The sequence below is a fragment of the Macaca thibetana genome, chromosome 10 (genome assembly GCF_024542745.1).
Source record: "Macaca thibetana thibetana isolate TM-01 chromosome 10, ASM2454274v1, whole genome shotgun sequence".
Classification (NCBI taxonomy): Eukaryota; Metazoa; Chordata; class Mammalia; order Primates; family Cercopithecidae; genus Macaca; species Macaca thibetana.
The window spans coordinates 10849160-10872284 of record NC_065587.1 but is presented as its reverse complement, the minus strand read 5'-3'; the positions used below and the strand labels follow the sequence as shown (position 1 = coordinate 10872284).

The 23125-nt window shown below is 50.8% G+C and overlaps 1 protein-coding gene across 1 annotated transcript in view; it reads left to right on the top strand.

Moving 5' to 3' along the window:
* The window catches only part of FAM83F (family with sequence similarity 83 member F), a 35854-nt gene that overhangs the window by 6343 nt on the left and 6386 nt on the right, over window positions 1-23125 (top strand). Inside the window, exons 2-4 of the mRNA XM_050805900.1 lie at window positions 18668-18835; window positions 19385-19506; window positions 20806-21482. Of these exons, the coding sequence (XP_050661857.1) occupies window positions 18668-18835; window positions 19385-19506; window positions 20806-21482 (967 nt within the window). The remainder of the gene's footprint in view (window positions 1-18667; window positions 18836-19384; window positions 19507-20805; window positions 21483-23125) is intronic.

Here is a 23125-nt window from a genome sequence, read left to right as displayed (position 1 = left end):
CTGCAGCTCCAGAGAATAAGCACTTCATAGCCCTTCTGGGATCTTGCCCCGGCCTGTCCAGGTATTCCTGGCAAGCCCTGGACGAATTGGCTGTTGGGTTCTGAGTCTCTCTCTCTCTTATACTTGATCAATGATTGAAGGAGCTGGCATTAGCAGTGGACCAGCTTCATGTCAAAAACAGAAGACAAGATCTGAAGTTGAAAGGTCTTGATTTGTGCCCGCATCTGACCACTTACTCACTGTGTTCCCTTGAGCAAATCACCTCCCTCTCTAAGGCTCCTGGCTGATAAAATGGGGAAGATAATACCGAGCTTCCTGGATGGTTTTGAAAAACAAAGGAGGGTAGGGCATGGTGGCTCTTGTCCACAGCACTTTGGGAAGCAGAGGAGGGTGGATTGCTTGAGCTGACACATTTGAGACCAGCCTGGGCAACATGGCAAATCCCCGTCTTTACAAAAAGTACAAAAATTAGCCAGATGTGGTGGTGTGTACCTGTAGTCCCAACTACTCTGGAGGCTGAGGTGGGTAGGTGGGAGGATCGCTTGAGCATAGGAGGTGGAGGTTGCAATGAGCAGAGATTGCACCACTGCACTCCAGCCTGGGTGCCAGAGTGAAACTCTAACTCAAAATAAATAAATAAATAACAAAACAAACAAAAAAAGAAAGACAAGGGAGAAACCATGTGTGAAAGCTGAGGATACTGGAAAGTATCATATAAATGTTCATTATGTTAGAAGGTAACTGCTGTCTTCTTTTTTTGCAGAGCAAGGGAGGGAAGGGTAGCCAAATTTTCTCCCAAGAAGTTAGAGTGCCCCACCCAGGAGATTAGAGGTAGGCGAATTGGGAGGGCCAAAGACCCTGTGCAGGTGTGTTTCCTGCTTCCACCTTTGAACGAGACAGGAGTGGCTGCCCACAGCCCTCCCACTCACTCACTACATTGATCTGTTGGCCTTGATAATGGTGGTGGTGGGCCGCAGTTGGTAACGGCAGTCTTCTGCCGGCCTCCGAGCTGCCTTCAGGAGGCTGTGGCGTTGGAATTCTCAGCCCAGGATCTATGCTGGGATCTGGCATGGGCAGAGAGGGATAAAGCAGGAAGGTGCAGAGGCTCTCTTGTTCCTAAAGCAGGGGTCCCCCGAGGATGTTCCCCACACACGGTCATCCTGAAGGGCCAGACTACTGCACGGGCCCAGCCCAGAGAGCCCGAGGGCAGCCTGGAAAAACTCCCCAAGCTCTTTTAGTTCTGGAGAACTAAAGCTTTCATTGGAACAAGAGGCGGGGGCTGCTGATGGTTAACCGTGATGTAATCGTGGCCTTGGGCCGTGTTTCCCTCTTTGGAGAAGAGGGAGGAGAGAGTTGGCTCCTCTGAAATCGAATGCTTTGGGTCCCTGAACCTCTGAGGATGGGTGTTTCCCAGAAAGTTCAAAAGTAGAAGGTGGGGCCTCAGTAAACCTCATGACTTCTTGAAGGTTCGTGGTAGCAAAGCCAGTTCTGTTGGGTGGAGGTCTCCGAAAGCCCAGGCCACTGGCAGGTGGAGGGAGCCCACGCGGCTGGGAGCCAGGAGCCTGGGAATCGTTGTTTTTGCCCTGGCCATCTCTTTCCTAGCTCCCTGGGTGATGTGGGGTACATCATTTGGCTTTGCTTGGCCTCTGTTTCTGCATCTCTAACATGGGGATAATTCCTGCCTTCTTGCTTATTTCCACACATTGTTCTGAGAACCTAGTGTAAGGCTATGGGAAATCGCTTTGAGAAAGGTGAGTGATGCGTGCAGTAAAGGGATTTCTCTGAAAAAGGACTAACGCTGAGTGACGGGATTGGTGCCCTGCGTGCCATTGCGTTTCGTTAATCCAATCCTCAGCACCTTGCAAAGGAAGGGATATTTTCCCTGAGGCTCTGGGAAAGCATGAGGTGGCAGAAGTCAGAAGAGGCTGGGGGAGATTCCACCCAGGTCTCAGCTCAAGGTGGTGTCCATCCATGACAGTTGTCCTTGGGAATTGTCCTCTGGGGCCATCTCTTCCCTCTAAAACTTCCAGAAACATTCAAAGTCTGTATGTCGCCAGCCAGGCCCTGGGAGGCTCTTGGACCAGTTCTAGAGACAGACAAGTACACAACTGCCAGCTGCTCCATTCTGTGCCAAGGCTGGGGAAGAGGGTTCCCCCTGCCCAGTGACATTGAGGCAGGTAATATAGGGAAGCTGGGTACAGGTAGTTTCTCCAGAGACCTAGATTGTCCTCTTTATGGCCACTTTCTGGCCCCCTGGGACTTTTGCCCCTCCCTGACAGGCTGAGACCTTGAAGTGAGTCCCAGCCCAGCAACTGTCAGTCCTTCCATCTTCTCAACCCCAGGGACACTGCCTCACCTTGGCTGATCTTAGAGCGTACAAAGCAGAGCCTGTTTGGGAACAAGCTTCCAATCCAAGCTGGGGGAGGTGGGGAGCAGGGCAGAGAACAAACGAGCCCAGGGCTGCGTCCTGGCTGACCACCTGCCCCTGCTCCTGGGGCTGTCCTGAGCCACCCCCCAGGCTGAGTCATTCTAGCCATCCCTGCCCGCCCCAACCCCCACACACCATGCCAGGTGCCATGACCAGCCGGCCTCAGCTGGGGCTGCTGCCCTTCCCAGTTTCCTTTTTCATTCTCTGAAATTGGTGGAGTCTGTGGACTTGCTAATGATCCCATAATCTTAGCCCTGGAAGAGAGCCTATGGCTTTTCTAATTATTAGTCTCTCTGGCCCAGGTTTCCAATAATCTGCAAACACATCCCCAGCACAGCCTGCATGCCGGTCATCATTCTGCTGGGCTCCTCGCAGTCCTGGCAAGGCATGTGGGAGGCTCCGGATAAGTGTTATTTTATTTATTTATTTTTCAGCAGTGAGTCAGGAGATGGGGGTGCAGAGGTGGGACCCAGAACTCTCTACCTTTCGGTGGGCCATTGAAGACAGACTGTGAGTTTCCTTAATTCACCCTCCACCCCCAGGAGGGCTCCCAGACTGCCTGGAGATTCCCTGCATTTGCTCATTCACTCACCGTGTTTCACTGAAACCCAACTATGTGCCAGGAACCAGAAATTTACAATGAGAACTCTGCCTTAAGTCTAATGGCGGTAGGGGTGGCGGCGGGGGTGAAAAAAGAAAATACAGCACAGTGGTGGGGGTGAGGATATTGATAGCTATTACTTATTGAGTATGTAAGTGCTAGGCAAATGCCATCCCTTTTAGAATTATTTTATTTTTTGAGAGGGAATCTTGCTCTGTCGCCCAGACTGGAGTGCAGTGACTCCATCTTGGCTCACTGCAACCTCTGCCTCTGCCTTGAACCTCTGTTCAAGCGATTCTCCCACCTCAGCCTCCCAAGTAGCTGCAACTACAGGCGTGTGCTACCACACCTGGCTAATTTTTGTATTTTTAGTAGAGACATGGTTTCACCATGTTGCCCAGGCTGGCCTTGAACTCCTGACTTTAGGTGATCCACCCGTCTCGGCCTCCCAAAGTGCTGGGATTACAGGTATAAGCCACCACACCCAGCTCATTTTTGTATTTTTAGTAGAGATGGGGTCTCACCATATTGGTCAGGCTGGTCTCAAACTCTTGACCTCAAGTGATCCACCCTCTTTGACCTTCCAAAGTGCTAGGATTACAGGCATGAACCACCATGCCTAGCCTATTCCATTTAATTTTTTAACAACAATCCAGCAGCTTTTCATTTTACAGATGAGGAAACTGAGGTTCAGAGAGGATAGGGTCACACCACCAGTAAATAGGACGCTAGATGGGAACTGAAGTATGTCTGATTCTCAGGCTTGTGCACCTGTACTGAGCTCCAGGTGAACGGAGGCTTCCTGGGAATTGATGGCTGAATCAGCCAGTTGTGGAAGGGCAGGACAGGCTGTGTACAAAACTGGAGGCCCAGGACCCGTGGACTCACACTGTTCCCATGTTCCCATCACTTGAATGCCCTCCTGACCACTTTCAACCATATCCCTCCCTGCACTCTCAACTTGCCCCTCTAGGGAAGCCCTCCCAGGTAACATCGTCTGGCAATAGCCACAGAGTTATCCTTGCTGCGTCTCATCACCTCCCAGGCAAACTGCCAACTCCATTTGTCTTACCCTGATAGATCAGTCAAGAAATACCTCGGCAGATACTTCGTGAGCTACTTCACTACCTGCCTCGCTCTGTCCATGTGGGAGCTCAAGGCTAGTAACGCAAACCAGCAGATGATCCTAAAAATCGTTTGTGTATCTTCATTGGATTTTTTTTTTTAGCAGCTGATTTATCTTTCTAATTATGTTTGGCTTTAAGCTAATGTTAAAATGAGCTTGCATTAGATAATTTTCACTAATTAACACCAACTTAGTGCCGGGAAAGTCATCCCAGAAGCTTGCCATGGGGCAGGGAAAAGCTGGCCCAGGATCTTACAAAGAATTGCTCTGCTTACTCCCTGGCAGGTCACGACACGTGGTTGTTCACGGCTGAATCAGTTGGCCTTGCTCACGTGGGTGCCATCTGTCTTCCTCCTCTGGAGAGCCAGCCTGGGTCTCCTTTGTACATACACCCTCCTTCATTCAACCTTGTCAAGAGTGATGGCCTCACGGGGTCAGCCCAAGAGGGAGTGAGCCCCAGGGGGGCGCAGCAGGGAGACCTGACCTGCAGGGTCGGGATCAGAGCCCCACACTGAGGTGGAGGGCTCTAGGAGAGGAAGCGGCCTGGCTGGGTGGAATTGGGCTCCGCTGCTGCCAGCATAGGGAGGGAGCCCGGTGTTTTATGATGTCTAATTAGTGAGCCCAAGACGATGGAATGTGGCCACAGATAGCTGGGAAGCCCCAGCTGATGAAGCACAGATGCCCTGCTGCTGGGGTGGGGGCAGCCTCGCCTCCAAGTGGGGAACAAGACCCTGTTGCAGCCCGGCGTGGTGGCTCACACCTGTAATCCCAGCACTTTGGGAGGCTGAGGCGGGCAGATCATTTGAGGTCAGGAGTTTGAAACCCGCCTGGCCAACATGGTGAAGTCCTGTCTCGACTAAACATACAAAAATTACTCAGGTGTGGTGTAATCCCAGCTACTCGGGAGGCTGGGGCAAGAGAATTGCTTGAGCCTGGGGAGCAGAGGTTGCAGTAAGCAGAGATTGCACCATTGCACTCCAGCCTGGGCAACAGAGTGAGACTCCATCTCAAAAAAAAAAAAAAAAAAAAAAAAAGCTATTGCAGCTCTGGATTTGGCTCTGCCTTCTTGGTGGACCAGGACTCAGGCCCAACCCACATCTCAGCTCCCCAGGGGAAGCCCCCTATGTGAAGGCCTTCTGTTTAGAATGATGGCAGGGCTCTGTCTCCCACCCCTCGTGGACAGATGGGGAGACACCCCCATGTGCCTAGACAGAAACAGCGCTGGGCAGACATGCATCCTAGGGAAGGTACACGCTACACTGGGGACTGGGGACAGAGGACGATCCTGGGTAGACATGCATCCTAGGGAAGGCACACACTACACTGGGGACTGGGGACAGAGGACGATCCTGGGCAGACATGCATCCTAGGGAAGGCACACACTACACTGGGAACGGGGGACAGAAGATGATCCTGAGACAGCCCTGGGAAGAGTGAAACAAGGACCTCGACAAAGAGTATTCTCATCACTACAGGCTTAGGGGGTGACACTGTGAGTTAAGGCACGAGCCAGAGCCTGCTGGGTGAGTTTGGAGAACATTGAATAATCTTGTGGGGTATGAGCTGATTATCTGGGGAGAAAGTGGATAAATGCCTTTTTGGGTTGGAAGCACATGAAGGGTCTTCAGCCAGGCTGAGGGCCTTCGACTTGACTTAGGCAGTTAGGAGCCGCTGAGTGGGCAGGGAAACAGGGCGCTTGGGTTGTGTTATGGGGTCCATCTGCCAAGAAGGGAACAGTCAGGGCAGCATGAACTAGCATTGCTGCAAGGTGACCCTGAGCACCTACTGTGTGTCAGGCCGTGTCCCAGAGGAAGGACAGAGCTCAGCCAGCTGGGGCAGGCACCAGGCAAGATTTTATCTAGGCTTGATCACATTTCTTTTCATCTTCATAGAACCATGAAGTAGCCTCATTTTACAGGTGGAATTCAGAGGGCTTCAGTAAGTTGCCCAAAGCCTCACAGTCAGTGTGGAATCTCTGGCACTTTCCCACTGCAGTACACTTCTGTACTGTTTTATTTAGTGATGTGAATCTAGAGACCAGGGATGGGAGGAAGTTAAAGGGGTGTTCTGTGGGGGTCATGCAGCAGGAGCCCCTCCTGTGGGCAGCTGTGAAGCCTCCTCTCCTCTCCTGCCCTCTCCTGTCCTGTCCTCTCCTGTCCTTTCCTCTCCTGTCCTTTCCTATCCTGTCCTCTCCTCCTCCTCCCCTCCTCCTCCCCTCCTCCTTTCCTCCTCTCCTCTCCTCCTCCTCCCCCCTCCTCCCCTCCTCCTTTCCTCCTCTCCTCTCCTCCTCCTCCCCTCCTCCCCTCCTCCTTTCCTCCTCTCCTCTCCTCCTCCTCCTCCCCTCCTCCCCTCCTCCTTTCCTCCTCTCCTCTCCTCCTCCTCTCCTCCTCCTCTCCTCCTCCTCTCCTCCTCCTCCTCTCTTCTCTCCTCCTCTCCTCCTCTCCTCTTCTCCTCCTCTCCTCTTCTCGTCCTCTCCTCTTCCTCCCCTTCTCCTCTCCTCTCTTCCTCCTCTCTCCTCTCCTCTCCTGCTCTCTCCCCAGGGTATGTACGTGGGGAACTTAAGAGAAAGTTTGTTGTTTAGTGGTTCCCACTCTACTGGCGTAAAAATTGGTGATAATTCAGAAGGGGCCTGTTGCAGTCTTGGTGACAGTCTTTGCAGTGTACCCAGAGTACTTATGACACCCTCTCCTGGATGCATCGTCTCCATAGAGCACCCTTCTGTGCTGCGGTGACGGCTGTGCCAGTTAGAAGTTGCTCTGGTTGCCCGCAGCCCGCCTTGAGATACTTTACTCTGGCAGCGGCTTTCTTAGCCATGCGTTGCGACATTCAGCATATGAGTGTAGACACCTGGTATGGCTGGGTGAACAGTTCATCATGTGGGTTCTTCCTTAATTGGGCTGCCCTTCCCCTCAACTAGTTCAAGTTTTGACCTTTCTGGAAGTGTCGTGTTCCCTGAGCTTTAATCACCACCGTGGGCTGGGCCTGCTGGGCATGGCATTGAGCAGAGGAACGACATCCATACCTTGATGTCTGTGCCGCGGGAGGCGCTGGCTGCCTGGCTCCCCGGGAGCTCAGTGGGCCCCCCACTGGCTCTCTCCTTTCTCGCCCCCTCCCCTGAAGTGGTGGCCCCTTTGTTCTGGGCTCCATCACTGAGGAGAGAAGAGGGCACCTGCGTTTACCCATCGCTCACAGCAGGACAAGTACCACGCTGTTGCAGAATCTCATTTAAAGCTCAGAACAGCCCTGTAAAGGCATCACCTCCCTGCTCTAAAATGAGGAAACTGAGGCCCAGTAAATGACTCACTCAGAGCCAAACAACCAGTAAGACGTTCTGCTTCCTGACCGTGTATTATCCTGCACACAGCAGCCTTCACTCAAAGTGTGACACATCCCCCCCGTGCATTCAAGTGACCTGAGTGGGGGTGGAGGACGGAGGCTGCTGTTAAAATGCATTTTCTTTTTTTTTTTTTTTTTTTGAGACGGAGTCTAGCTCTGTCGCCCAGGCTGGAGTGCAGTGGCCAGATCTCAGCTCACTGCAAGCTCCGCCTCCTGGGTTTACGCCATTCGCCTGGCTCAGCCTCCCGAGTAGCTGGGACTACAGGCGCCTGCCACCTCGCCCGGCTAGTTTTTTGTATTTTTTTTTAGTAGAGATGGGGTTTCACCGTGTTAACCAGGATGGTCTCGATCTCCTGACCTTGTGATCTGCCCGTCTCGGCCTCCCAAAGTGCTGGGATTACAGGCTTGAGCCACCGCGCCCGGCAAAATGCATTTTCTTGGGCCTTTGCTGAATTCGAGTTTTTGAGGATAGGGCCCTGGAATCTGCATCTTCAATAGGCATACCCCCATCCCTGCTCCCAGGTGATTCTTTATACACTGGAGTTTGACAACCTGCCCTTGATCCTCTCTTTAGGGAGATCAGAAAAGGAAATTCCACAGCTGGAGATGTGTGAGTCAGAGGCTGTAGGCAGACCCAGCTCTACCCTCCGTGGGAAAGGGAAGGACTGCCCTCTAGTCCCAGATAGACTAACTCTCCTGGACTGCCAGACAGATGGCCATTCTGGGAGACAGCAGTTTGACCTGTTTGCTCAGCCGCTGTCCTCTCCACCCTGAGGGACCTTAGGGCTTCAGATGTGGGGAGTTCCTCCCATTTGCCTTATAGTTATAAAACGGTTGTTGTAAAACGATCCCTCATAACTGCACAGCGTTTTCGTGGGATTTCGTGGACATGATCTCATCTGAGCCTTCCAACAGCCCTGGGAGGTAGGCACGGCAGGCACGGGAGGCATCTCGGCCCCAGGCACACATGGGTAGGTAATCAGTGGGAAAGTGTCCCTAGCTGCTTCCCTTCCTTCCCCAGGAGAAGTGATTGTCACCAGCAGGCCCCCCAAGGTCAGCAAGCTTGGCCTGTGGCCTTTTGCTTTTTCATACCCACAGAAGGGGTGAAGCTGGGGCTCTTTGCAGGCAACAGCAGCCTATCCCACCCCAGAGTCCTGAGCTCCACGTCAGCAGGGCAAGGGGACGGATGGTGTTGTCTCTCTCTACCCATGCATCTCGGTTTGCGTCCTGCTGTGGAGGATGAATTGCAGGGTAGATGTAAGCAGGAGAGAGCAGTTACGAAGCTCCTAGAAGCATGGTAGGAAAGGAGGAGGGTCCGAGCTGGGGCGGTACCAGTGGGGACAGAAAGGATTGACCCTGAGAAGGTGCCCGCAGTGGAGCCTGCTGGATTCAGTGACCGATGGGATTTGGTAGGTGGGGAGGAGGAGGAGGCTGGTAGGCCTGGGCTTCTGCCAGAGTAACTGGGAGGTTGTTGATCTGGGGAGTGCCTGTGTGACTGAGGGACACGTCCAAGCCGTAGTCAGCTCTGTGGATGTGGACACCTGGCAGAGCCATGCCTCCTCTAGTCTGGGTCATTCAAACATATGTGGGGTACAGGGGCCAGATGGAGCCCTCTTGTCATTTTTGTTATCTGACGGTAATTACGAAGTCCAGAAAGAGAATTGGAAACGCTGGCAGTTTAACTAAAGCTGGATGGCAGGAGAGGGACATTTGGAGGCTCCCTACCTGCCTTCACTCCCCGTCCTGCCGCCCAGGCAGGATATCAGATGAGGAGACGTTGAGCTCACAAAACACCCCATGAGAAGTCTTACAACATCAGAGGCTGTCTGCCAATGTGCCTGCGATGGCTTATAGAAACTGCTGCCACCTCGAATTAACCTCTCTCCCCAGGCATTGTGCATCAGTAGGTAACCAGGTAAAGGACACCGGGGGTGGGTAGCCAGCTGGAGGGGGCGTGATTTCCTCCCCCAACAAAATCTGCTTCCCTGTGTTCTGAGCCCATGATGTCCTGTTTTTAAACCCGATTTTCCATCTACACTGGGAGCTTTGAAGTTCGCTCGGTGTGGAGAAACACGTGCTCAGTGAAAGACCCAAGCAGAGAGAGTGGGGAGCTGGTTCCCCTGGGCCTGACGCTGCAGAGCTGAATGTCAAAGCGGGGCCCTCAGAGACCTAAGCGGAGGGTAATTATCACTTCTCCACAACTAGATTGCCGGAGTCAGCCAGCAATTGATTTTTTTTTTCTACTACAGATATTTCATTGTTTAATTGGTAGTGACACAGATGGCTGGCTCGCACCAGGGCGTCACAGTCCGACTCGTGAAAGCCAGGCTGTGGGGACTGCTGCCTCTCCCGACATCCTTGGGCAGGTGGGGCTAGGACAGGCCAGCTTCCCTGCTTAATTTTTCAACCACAAACCAAAAGTGAACCTGAGACATGCTTCTGTGAACCGGTCAAGCTGTCCTCAGCAACATGGGTCCACTCTAAGCTGGACACCTTGGAGTGTTCAGAAATGAGAGGAGGACAGGGAACTCTGGCCTCGACAGCACGTGGGAGATAAACTATCAGGAGCACTCGGAGGTGGCGATCAAGTATCAGAGCCCTGGAAACTGCATTGCTGGTGGAATGAAGCCAGAACTCTGCACGTTGTGTTCAAACCCTTCGTATCCAGCCCATGTACCTTCACCCTTATTCCTACCCAAACCTGCCCTGAACTGTGCCAGCCCAGCTGGAGGACTTGAATGTGATTTTTGGTTGTTTGGTTGGCTATATTGGACCCCAGGTGCAAAATGTTGATTGTGCACCTTAGTTCACGGCACATTGCCACCGGCGAGCCTTGGAAGGCCTCTTACTTTACCTTGCTCCTTCCCTCCCACTCCTTTCTCCTTCCACAGGCAGCCACCCTCATGTGTTCAGCCTATGTCCTCAGACATCTTTGTATCCTTGAAAAGTGTGCAGTATTATTTTATGTAGTGTGCTGTGCTGTTTTGTTTTGTTTTTTGAGATGGAGTCTTGCTCTGTTGCCCAGGCTGGAGCGCAGTGGCACTTTCTCAGCTCACTGCAACCTCCACCTCCCGGATTCAAGCCATTCTCCTTCCTCAGCCTCCCTGGGATTAAAGGTGTGCGCCACCATGCCCGGCTAATTTTTGTGTTTTTAGTAGAGACGGGTTTCACCATGTTGGCCAGTCTGGTCTCAAACCCTGACCTCCGGTGATCTGCTCACCTCAGCCTTCCAAAGTGCTGGTATTACAGGTGTGAGCCACCGCGCCCGGCCTGTAGTATATTTTTATTTACATGAATGGTATTAGGCTATAGATCTCACTCTTTAACATTTTCATTTGAACTATCCATTTTAAAAGGAATTATCCAAGTTACGACACATGGAACTAGTTCGTCGCTTCTGTCTGCTGTAAAACATTCTATCACATTCCTCACATTTTCCTTACCCAGTCTTCTAGAAATAGACATCTAAGTTGTTGCCAGCTCCTTGCTATCCCAAAGAAAGATGCAGGGAACATATTTGTTCTGGCCCCATATAGACCTGTGCAAAGATCCAAGAGATTCCCAGGGGTGCATGGCCAAGAGTGGCTTTTCTGGCTTGTAGCTATGCACATGCTCAAATCCACTAACTTTTGCCTGTTGCTCTACAGAATAGCTGCACCAGTGTTCCCACCCACCAGCAGTGACAAAGGTCCCCCTTCCTCCACCTACCAATATTTTGGATTATCCAATTTTCTGATTTTTCATTAATCTCGTAGTTGTAAAGTGGTCTCTTCCTTTCTCTCTTTTTTTTTTTTTTTTTGGAATGGAGTTTTGCTCTTGTCGCCCAGGCTGGAGTGCAATTGTGCGATCTCAGCTCACTGCATCCTCCACCTCCTGGATTCAAGCAATTCTCTTGCCTTAGCCTCCCGAGTAGCTGGGATTACAGGCATGTGCCACCATGCCCAGCCAATTTTTGTATTTTTAGTAGAGACGGGGTTTTACCATGTTGGCCAGGCTGGTCTCGAACTCCTGACCTCAGGTGATCAATCCACCTTGGCCTCCCAAAATGTTGGGATTATAGGCGTGAGCCACTGCACCCGGCCATCTCTTTGTTTTAATTTGAATTTTTCTGATTACTAATGAAGATTACTTCTTTTGCCTAGTGCAGTGGCTCATGCCTGAAATCCTAGCACTTTGGGAGGCCGAGGCAGGCGGATCACTTGAGGTCAGGAGTTTGAGACCAGCCTGGCCAACATGGTGAAACCCTGTCTCTACCAAAAATACAGAAATTAGCTGGGCGTGATGGTGTGCGCCTGTAATCCCAGCTACTTGGGAGGCTGAGGCATGAGAATCACTTGAACCTGGAAGGCAGTGGTTGCAGTGAGCTGAGATCGTGCCACTGCACTCCAGCCTGGGTGACAAAGGAGACTCCATCTCAAAAAAAAAAAAAAAAAAAGTCCAGGCGTGGTAGCTCACACCTGTAATCCCAGCACTTTGGGAGGCCAAGGTGAGCAGATCACGAGGTCAGGAGATCAAGACCATCCTGGCCAACATGGTGAAACCCCATCTCTACTAAAAATACAAAAAAAAAATATTAGCCAGGTGTGGTGGCGGGCATCTGTATTCCCAGCTACTCGGGAGGCTGAGGCAGGAGAATGGCGTGTACCCGGGAGGTGGAGCTTGCAGTGAGCCAAGATCGTGCCACTGTACTCCAGCCTGGGTGACAGAGCGAGACTCCATCTCAAAAAAAAAAAAAAAAAAAAAAAGACAGCTCCTTTTTACATACTTATTAGCATAATTTCATTTTCCTTCATAGTTTGTGCATTTGGGAACTTAAGAGAGTCTTTCTTACCCCATGTCATGAAGATATTTTCTTGCATTTCATCAACTCCCTTATTAGTTATATCTTTCACATTTAAGTACTTAGCCTACCTGAAATTTTCCTTTACATGTGGTGTGAAGTAGGGATGGATCCACCTCTGTTTTTCTCTATGCAGTAAGCCAGTTTTCCCAGTGGCATCTGCTAAAGGGCATTTTTTTCCTCCACTGACTTGTGATTCTACCCCTATCATACATAAAGTTTTGTGTATGTGTACATGTATATATGTGTTTGTGTGTATACTTCTGGTCTCACCATTCTGTTCCATTGGTCTATTGGTCAGTTCCTTCCTACTTAAGTAGTACAAGTAGTACAATTCTTATTGCTATGGTTCTGTAGTATGCCTTACTCTCTATAGGACAAGTGTTCCCTTTTAGCTTTTCCTCTTCAAAATTGATGTGGCTATTTGCGGATCTTTATTCTTCTTTATATCTTCCAAGTATTTGAGTTTCTCAAAAGCATTTACTGAGCTTTTTATGGAATTGCATTGAATTTTATTAATATGGAGAGTATTAGATTTTTAAAATATTAAATCATATTATCTTTTCATGATTTATTGCTTCATTTATTCACATATTTTAAAATGTCCTTTCGTAGACTTTCCAGTATTTCTTCCTGAAGGTATTTATTTCCAAATGCCATGTGGTTAGGTTTTAACTGGGAATGAATCTTATTTTCTTTCTTTCTTTCTTTCATTCCTTCTTTTGTTTTTTTTTTCTTTCTTTTGGTTGATTATTGCTGGAATAGAAGAAGGCTATTGGTTTTCATAAGTTTTTCTTGGATCTGGCAATTTTGCTGAATTCTCTTATTAATTCTAATTGCTTTTCTCTTTGTTCTACTGGATTTTCTGTGAAAATTGTATTATTCTTAAATACTGGTAGTTTTGTCTCCCCTAATCCTTACGTCTCGTATTTCTTTTCTTTTTTTTCTTTTCATTTTCTTTTTTTTTTTTTTTTTTTTTTTTTTTTTTTTTTTTTTTTTTTTTTTTTGTCTTATTGCATTGGTGAGGACCTCCAATACTATGTTGAACTGTAGTGGTGATAGTGAGTATCCTCTGAGACTTGAAGGGAGTACATCATAAGTTTCTCTGTTAAGTAAAATGTTTCATGTGGGTTTATTGGTAGATAGAGCTTATCAAGTTAAGGAAGATCCTTCCTATTCCTTGTTTTCTGAGAATTATAATCACAAGTAGGGATCTAGCTTTATAGAATACTTTGTAAAATTATTAAGATAAATATGATTTCCTCCTCTCGACCCCATAAATGTTTTAAATTCAAATGATACTGTTTCTGATGTTGAGTCACCCTTAACATTCTTAGGATAAACTTTACTTGGTTATGGTATATTTTGTTTAGTTCATTTTTTAAAGTGAACTCTTATGTCATGTGCATTTTCATATGCATTAGCATGTAATTGGCCTTAATATTCTTTTTTACCATGTTTACAATTCCTTAAAGTTCTATTATGTCTGCAGTAATTTCTTCTTTTTCATTCAGTATTTTATTTACATCTCCTCCTTTTTTGTCGGTTTGCCAGAAGTTTGTCTATCTTGTTTAGTCTTTTTAAACAGCCAGTTTTTGATTCAATGTGTCTGAAGTATCTCCTAGCAATCCCATCTCTAGGAAGCAGTGAAATGAAGACCCTGGAGCCACCTAGGACTGAGTTCCTTGCTCTGCCACATGGCAGCTTTGTAACCTTGGACATAGGACTATGGCCCCTATGTGTTTACTTCCTCCTTTGTAAAGCGGGAATAACCCTTTCGCAAAATAGTTGTGAGGATCAGATTAGAAAATTTACCTAAAGCACAGGAAACAGCCTAGGGTGCACTGAAAGTATTTAGTACATGTTAATTCCCATCCTCAGTGCCTGTATTAGTCAGGGTTCTCCAGAGAAACAGAACCAACTGGATGGGCATGTTTGTGTGTGTGTAAGAGATCCACCGAGAGACAGAGATTGATTGATTTTAAGGAATTGGCCCATGGGATAATGGAGATGCGAGGCCAAAGCCTGCAGGATGGGCTGTCAGGCTGGAGACGCTGGGAAGAGCTGCAGTTCGAGTCCTGAGGCGGTGTGCTGGTGGAATTCCTTCCTGCCCAGGGCGGGTCAGTCTTTCTTCTAAGGCCTTCAGTGGGTTAGACGAGACGTACCCACATTACGGAGGGTAATCTGCTTTACTCGAAGTCCAGTGATTTAAATGTTAATCTCATCCAAAAAAAACACCCTCATAGAAACATCCAGAATAATGTTTGCCCAGCCAAGCGAACATATACAATTAACCAGCACGGTACCTTTGTTTGTGCTGTGCCCTTTCCCTGAAATGCTCCCCTTGCAAGCCCCTGCTAGGCCATGTGACACCGGTACGTAGATTAGAAAAAGGCGACTCTTCCCAGGGCAGAGGCAGCTCCCACTCCCCTCCTCAGCCAGTGCCTGTGTGCAGGACACACTCGTGCAAGGCAGCCCAGACAACCTCCCTGCTCGATCTTCCTCCTGCTCCTTTCTCTGGGTGCCAAAGGCTTCCCATCCTTCACAGTTCAGCTTCCTTGGTAAAGTGTTTCTTATTCTCCCCTGGCTAGAAGTAATCTCTCCACTCACCCACCCACCCCAACCCCACATCACATGTCACGCTCTTAAAGGCATTTATCTCATTTATCTCATGTCTTAGTTATTTTGTGCACAGGTCTTGTCATTCCACTTGGATTAACCCCTTGAAACAGCGCTGTAGCTTATTAGTCTTTAGGTCCTCTCTCTGCCTATGGGGCTCAGAAAGAATTCATTCTCCCTTCATGAGTGATTATCACAGTATCAACCTCAAAGGAAGACACTGAGGCAAAATTAGCATAGAGAGTTTATTTGGGCCAAGATTTAGGATGGCATCCCCGGACACACTTCCAGGTTTCCTTGGGGAGGCTCAAGATTTTAAAGAAAAAAGGATGAAATCAGGATTTGGCAGGGGTAAGGGGTGGTTGGGGGGGGACAACCAAAGTCATTGGTCAGGAAGTCTCATTGGTTTACAGAAACAGCGTTGTCAGTGATTGGCTATACATTGTTTCTTTCTTTTTCTTTTTGAGATAGAGTCTTACTCTGTTGCCTAGGCTGGACTGGAATGCAGTGGTGCCATCATGGCTCGCTGCAGTCTCAATCTTATGGGCTCAAGCAATCCTCCTGCCTCAGCCTCCCAAGTAGCTGGAACTACAGGCATGCGCCACCATGCCTAGCTAATTTTTGTATTGTAGAGTCAGGGTTTTGCTATGTTGCTGAGGCGGATCTGAAACTCCTGAGCTCAAGCAGTCCTCCTGCCTCAGCCTTCCAAAGTGCTGGGATTATAGGTGTAAGCCACTGTGCCCAGCCTACCTTGTTAACTGTATAGAGTGTGTAGCATTTTATGGCTACTTAGAGTGAGTCTAGAGGCCTCATACAGCAAGTGGCTTCAAGCCACTTACTAATAGTAATTATTTAGCTTGAAGGGGAGTGAGACATGACAGCTATTTTATTTTATTTTGTTTTGTTTTATTTTATTTTAAGATGGAGTCTCGCATTGTCCCCCAGGCTGGAGTGCAGTGGCGCAATCTTGGCTCACTGCAACCTCCGCCTTCCTGGCTCAATCATTTCTCCTGCTTCAGCCTCCTGAGTAGCTGGGATTACAGGCGCCTGCCACCATGCCCGGCTAATTTTTGTATTTTTAGTAGAGACAGGGTTTCACCATGTTGGCCAGACTGGTCTCAAACTCCTGGCCTCAGGGGATCCATCCACCTCAGCCTCCCAAAGTGTTGGGATTACAGGCGTGAGCCACTGTATCTGGCTGCTATCACATTTTTTTTTTTTTTTTTTTTTTTTTGAGACGGAGTCTCGCTCTGCCGCCCAGGTTGGAGTATAGTGGCCAGATCTCAGCTCACTGCAAGCTCCGCCTCCCAGGTTTATGCCATTCTCCTGCCTCAGTCTCCCGAGTAGCTGGGACTACAGGCGCCTGCCACCTCGCCCGGCTAGTTTTTTGTATTTTTAGTAGAGATGGGGTTTCACCATGTTAGCCAGGATGGTCTCGATCTCCTGACCTCGTGATCCGCCCGTCTCGGCCTCCCAAAGTGCTGGGATTACAGGCTTGAGCCACCACGCCCGGCGCTATCACATTTTAAATGCCTCTCTGGGCCTGGTAATTTAAAGGGTCTCTCATTCTTCAGATAAAACAGTTTTTGTTGTTGTTGTTGTTGTTGTTTGTTTGTTTTGTCTTTCTCAAAATGTAAGAGCTGTGAAGAACTTTAAATGGTATTGTGTAGGGCAGGGCACTGGAGTCTTTAGAGTCAGGGTGATGGCAGAGCACACGTGTGATTGAGTGCACCTGGTGCCAGGTGGGCACTCAGCACTTTCTTTTTTTTTTTTTTTTTTTTTTTTTGAGATGGAGCCTCGCTCTTGTCCCCCCAGGCTGGAGCGCAATGGTGCAATCTCAGCTCACTGCAACCTCCGCCTCCTGGGTTGCAATGAGCGATTCTCCTGCCTTAGCTTCCTCCCCAGGAGCTGGGATTACAGGCATCCGCCACCATGCCTGGCTAATTTTTGTATTTTTAGTAGAGATGGGGTTCCACCACATTGGCCAGGCTGGTCTCAAAACCCTGACCTCAAGTGACCCCCCCACCTTGGCCTCCCAAAGTGCTGGGATTACAGGCGTGAGCCACCGGCCCTGCACTCAGCACTTTCGTGGTGCATCTCACTTAGTCCTGGGACAACCCTTTGAGATCTAGGTGCAGTTGTTAGCTCTATTTTGCGGCCAAAGAAGCTTGGGCAGGCCGTGGCATGGGGATACTAGCCTAGTCTTCCTGACTTTAAGAGTCCGTCCTTTCAGTTGCGAAGGCAAGCCGACTTCCTGGACTGTATAGCAGTTACCGTTAACTGAGGACTTATGACTTGCCAGACGTTGTGTTTGCTGCTTACAAAGTTATCCGTAATCCTCAGGGCAAAAGTGTAAAATACAAGGTATCCTCACTTTGCAGATGAGGAAACAGAGTCTCATTAAGGTTAAGTGACTTGCCTAAGGTCACAAATAGGAAGTGGTGGATCCGTAGTTAAAATCTCTCCGACCCCAAAGCCGAGGCCTTTTCCTCAGCATCACATGCACGGTGTTCGGGCCAATAAGAAAACCTTCAGCTGGAGTGTGGAGCATGGTTTGTGTAGGCAGCTGGAAGTAGCTGTGGCTGGAAAGGTGGAGCGGCCTCAGGCTGCATAAACCTTGCCTCCAGGGTGGACACTCAGGGCCGATTTTTGTAAATGAAGGGTCCTGAGCAGTGACTTTGATTTGAGGATGGGGTGGTATGGGATAGACACCTGAAGGCCAAGGAAATCCAAGCCAGCAGGAGCTCTGCCTGGATCTGTGCCTGGGGAAGCACAGAGCTTCACACAGCTACAAGGCCATCGGCGCATCCAGGCCTGCTGAGAAAGTGATGTTAGAGCAGATCTGTGGCTCACAGACATGAGCCCACCCCTGGCATCTCAGTAATGGCATCTCCTTGTGCCTGCTTGTTTTTCTAGGGAGTCAGGAGCAACTTTCCTCAGCCCCCTAGATCTCCCATGATATGGCTCATTTCATTTCATTTCATTTCAGTTCAGTTCAGTTCATTTTTTTTGAGACAGAGTCTCACTCTATCACCCAGGCTGGAGTGCAATGGCACGATCTTGGCTCACTGCAACCTCCACCTCCCAGGTTCAAGCAATTCTCCTGCCTCAGCCTCCCCAGCAGCTGGGATTACAGGTGCCTGCCACCACGCCTGGGTAATTTTTTTTTTTCGCTCTTGTTGCCCAGGCTGGAGTGCAATGGCACAATCTCGGCTCACTGCAACCTCCGCCTCCGGGTTCAGGCAATTCTCCTGCCTCAGCCTCCTGAGTAGCTGGGATTACAGGTGCCCGCCACCATGCCCAGCCCATTTTTTGTATTTTTGATAGAGGGTTACACCATGTTGGCCAGGCTAGTCTCAAACTCCTGACCTCAGGTGATCCACCTGCCTTGGCCTCCCAAAGTGCTGGGATTACAGGTATGAGCCACCTCACCCAGCCCCGATACAGCTTTTTAAGGGCTGCTAGAAGACCCCCAGGATGGGGAGGTGGGGATTTGTCCAGGAGGAAGTACAAGCACACGGCCTGCACCCCCAGGCCCATCTCCAGGGCTCAGATGTGCTCAGAGGTCGGGGGATGTGAAGCCCCAGGAATGGTACAGGTGGAGATTTTGGCTCTTGGCCACAAGTGACCCCAGGGCGAGGTGGTCCCGTCTGAGCAGGGCTTGCCTCTGTGGGCGTGTAGACACTGCATGCCTCACCAGTGCCCTTCCCCACCCAGGTCATTGCTGTGGTCATGGACCTCTTCACTGATGGTGATATCTTTCAAGACATTGTGGATGTTGCCTGTAAGCGCCGGGTCCCAGTGTACATCATTCTGGACGAGGCGGGAGTGAAGTATTTCCTGGAGATGTGTCAGGACCTGCAGCTCACCGACTTCCGGATTCGGGTAGGTTGCACCACTGGGGTGGAAAGTGGTCAGGAGATGAGACAGGGACTAACTCTGCCCCTCCTGTGGCTCCCCCCTGCCTCTTCCCTGATGGGGGCTCAGGTAAACTTCAAGATCTCAACACCTTCCCTTCTGTTGAAAGTCAAGCCTTTAACCTTGGCTTTACTGTTAACTACTGAATCATATGCTCAGTTTCGATTTTATCCCTAGGCTGCTGAGACTGAAGGAGGCAGCTCTGGCCTGGTCCTGGGGTGCTTAGCTTGCAGAATCACTGACTTCAAAGTGAGGGCTGTTGTTCTCTTCCTGGGCCTTTTGAGAACAGGCAGGAACCACCCTGGGCTTGTCCATGCCTAAAGCAAGATTTGGGGACTTCTTCCTGCTCACCAAAGAGGGTTCCCTATGGAAGGCTGTAGGAAGCAGGGCGTCTAGTGAAGACAGGAGCCTGCAGGCAGGGTCCATAGACAAGCGGGCTCTTCCTCTGCAGAAGCAAGGACCAGGCACAGAGGCCGGCCCAACCCAGGTGACGGTGCCTTCTACTCTTCCCAACAGAACATCCGTGTCCGCTCTGTGACAGGCGTCGGCTTCTATATGCCCATGGGGAGGATCAAGGGGACCCTGTCATCAAGGTTCCTGATGGTGGATGGTGACAAAGTGGCCACTGGATCTTACAGGTGAGCTGGGCCGGGTCAAAGAAGGGCCCAATCAAGAAGGAGGCCTTGATTCCAGGTAGGTGTTCAGGAAGATGCCAGACTGGAGCCTCCGTCATGAGTTGTAACTGGTATCGTCTGACGCAATGGCAAAGGACAGCTTTCTGCCCAGTCCCTTCCCTCAAACTTCCTGGTTGATGGATTATTCTAGAAAGAGGGTCAACTCTTCCTAGGCATTATGCACTGCCTGTGTTTCATGGTCCATTTGCAGCCAGTTGCATTTTGAGGCTAGTTGTTAGGTAGGACAAGCAGGAAGTGGGATGCACCAGATCTGGAAAGAAACGGGAAGATGTGGTGTGCAGGGAATGTCGCCAGATTTTTTTTTTTTTTTTTTTTTTTTTTGTGAGATGGAGTCTTGCTCTGTGGCCCAGGCTGAACTGCAGTGGTGTGATCTCGGCTCACAGCAACTTCTGCCTCCCGGATTCAAGCGATTCTCCCGCCTCAGCCTCCCAAGTAGCTGGGATTACAGGCGCCTACCACCATGCCCAGCTAAATTTTGTATTTTTAGTAGAGACAGGGTTTTACCTGGCCAGGCTGGTCTCGAACTTCTGACCTTAAGTGATCCACCCACCTCAGCTTCCCAAAGTGCTGGGATTACAGATGTGAGCCACCACACCTGGCCTCAGAATTCTGATTTTAAAATAATTTACCAGGAACACAAGAGACTGTATCTGTGTAATATCTGCCCTCCAAGTAAATTAAAATATGGGTGACGAGAAGAGAGACCTGAGCACACGAAACTATGAATAGCAGCGTAAGTCCTGTCACATGGTCAGAGTATGGGTTTCTGCAGACACTAAGTGCTTAAAAAAATCAGAAAAGAACCAATACAGAGTAGAATAATATTCATAATAGTGGCAGCTGCAGTTACTATTTTTTAAATGTGTGTTTGTGCCAGGGACTGAGCTAAATGTTTTATATGAGTTACTTCATTTGCGCCTCACAACAACCCTGTGAACATATGTCCTGGGAGCCCCAGCTTACAAGGCACACGAGAATATAAACCAGGTTTGAATGCCGGCCTGACTTCCCATGCTCTTTCCCTGCACCTACTGCCTGCTTGCTTCATTTGAGGCCAAACTCTGGGGAAAGGGAGTCTGCTGGTGAGTGGAGGGAGGCCAGTCCAGAGTGTGGTCCACAAGGAGCCTTCCACCTGCGGCAAGGGTCTGGCCACAGCGGAGGGGCGGGGGGCGGGGGGGCAGGGGCAGGGCAAGAGAGAGGCCTGGGCACATGCGTCTTGCTTTTCTATCCCCACGTTCCCAGGTTCACCTGGAGTTCCTCCTACGTGGACAGGAACCTCCTCCTGCTCCTGACAGGGCAGAACGTGGAGCCCTTTGACACAGAGTTCCGGGAGCTGTACGCCATCTCCGAGGAGGTGGACTTGTACCGGCAGCTGGGCCTGGCGGGCAGGATTGGCCTCCACTACTCCTCCACTGTGGCTCGAAAGCTCATCAACCCCAAGTACGCCTTGGTGTCAGGCTGCCGCCACCCACCTGGGGAGATGATGCGCTGGGCTGCCCGGCAACAGCGGGAGGCAGGCGGCAACCCGGAGGGGCAGGAGGATGGTGGCAGCGGTGGTGAGTCGGCCCGGCGCCTGGAGAGCTTCCTGAGAGACCTGGTTACGGTGGAGCAGGTGCTGCCCCCTGTGGAGCCCATCCCCTTGGGAGAGCTGAGCCGGAAGGATGGCAAGATGGTCTCTCACACGCACAGAGACCTAAAGCCCAAATCCCGAGAGGCACCCAGCCAAAATGGCATGGGAGAAGCAGCCCGGGGTGAGGCCGCCCCTGCCAGGCGCTTCAGCAGCAGGCTCTTCAGTCGCCGAGCCAAGAGGCCCACGGCGCCCAACGGCATGGCCAGCTCCGTCTCCACTGAGACTGTCCCTGAAGTGGAGTTTCTGACAGGGAAGAGGCCCAACGAGAATTCCAGTGCTGACATCTCAGGTGAGCCCTCTTCCCTCTGGCCTGGTGTCTCCACAGGCCTCTGGCCCTGGCCCCACATCGGCCCTTACCCAGGAGCACTGCCTCATACCTGCAGAGGAGCAGACTCCATCTGTGGGCACAGAGGGCAGGAGCTCTGGGGTTCCGGGGTCCTTGGTTCCCATTCTGGCCTCAGCCTTTAGCTGCCTGGAGGCCTTGGGCAGGTCCTGCAGCTCTGAGTTTCATTTTCCTCTTCTCTGAAAGAAGAGAAGGATTCCAGGCTTGGCATGGAGTGGTCTGAGGGCTTCTGCTACTACTGCTAGAAGGCGTTCAGATCAGCCCTCATGGTAACCCAACAAATCAAATAAGCTGAGAAACTTTCTCCTTTGTAAGAAAAGAAACGGGGGATCCGCATGGTGGGGTGCATGGCTGCGACTAGACCCTGGTTCTGAGTTGAGGGCTCTTTCTAGCAAACCTGCTTCCTTGCCAGATCACCTATTGTCAGGATCTCACCTGGTCAGACACACCCCGCCCTCCCCTGTACCCTGCCAGTGCCCTGACCCACTTTCCTGTCTCTGTGATGGGCAGTCTGACTTGGTTTCTCCACGTCCCTCTGCTGAGTGCTGTCTGCCTGGCTGCTTGTCCCTGGGTGGGATTGTTCCATGGCAGCATCTTCCTGGGCATCTCTCTGGGATCCCCAAAAGGCCCTGGCCTTTATGTCTTTCTCCGCAGCAGTCTCCGGGGTGGCCTTTCAGGTGGCTGGTGGTGGTGCCTTTCTCATTTCTGCATCCCTGAGTCAGAGGACTTTCCGTGGTGGGATTTCTCCGTCCATCACTGTGGAGCCCAGTGATGAGAACTTGGCTCTGGCTGGCCAGGTGGGCAGTGACAGGGCCTGAGGTCTTGTGTGCCCAATCCAAGGGCTCCCCAGACTCCTGCATTTCTGCACACCAGCTTTGACTGGATTGTGATGGCATGAGAGCAGGGAGCACAAGTGTCATCCCCTCTGCTGATTCCCCAGCACTGCTTTGGAGCCTGACACACCCAGTCTGTGCTCAGGAAATGTTGGCTAACTTTGCTTCTTGGAGTTCGAACAGGCCTGGGCGCCTCTGTGGCTGTGGGCACAGTGGGAGCGCCAGGGCGTTCCCTCCATTTGGCCTGGGGATGGTGACTGAGCTGCTGGCCTGCCAGGTCCTGCACAGGCGCTCTCTCTCCCCTTCTGCCCTCACAACCACCCTTCAGGCACAGAGGTGGCAGGTGGCTCGGAGAGGTGAATGAAGTGGTCCCAGGTCACAGGAAATGGTAGTAAGGCCAGGATTCAAAACCAGGCCTGGGCACAGCCATGGTCTGTCAGGGGAGGGGTGGCTGGCCCCGTCACTGTTTCTCCTGGGCTCCCTGGCTCCCCTAACGCCAGCTGCTGCTGCTGCTGCTGCTCAGTACCTCTGGTTTGGAGGAAGGGTTGCCATGGTGAACACCTGGCAAGGGAGGGAGGGGGAAGAGGGGAAGGAGGGGGAAGCGGGAAGGAGGGGGCGAGCCCTACAGCAGCAAGGGCTGTTTTCCAAGTCCTGAGTGAAGTGGAGTGGAAGCTTTCTCTTCCTTCAGCCCCTCGCCCTGAGGTGTGGTTTCCATGGAAACTCAAAGCCCATTGTCTTGTCCCTTCCCGATGCCTT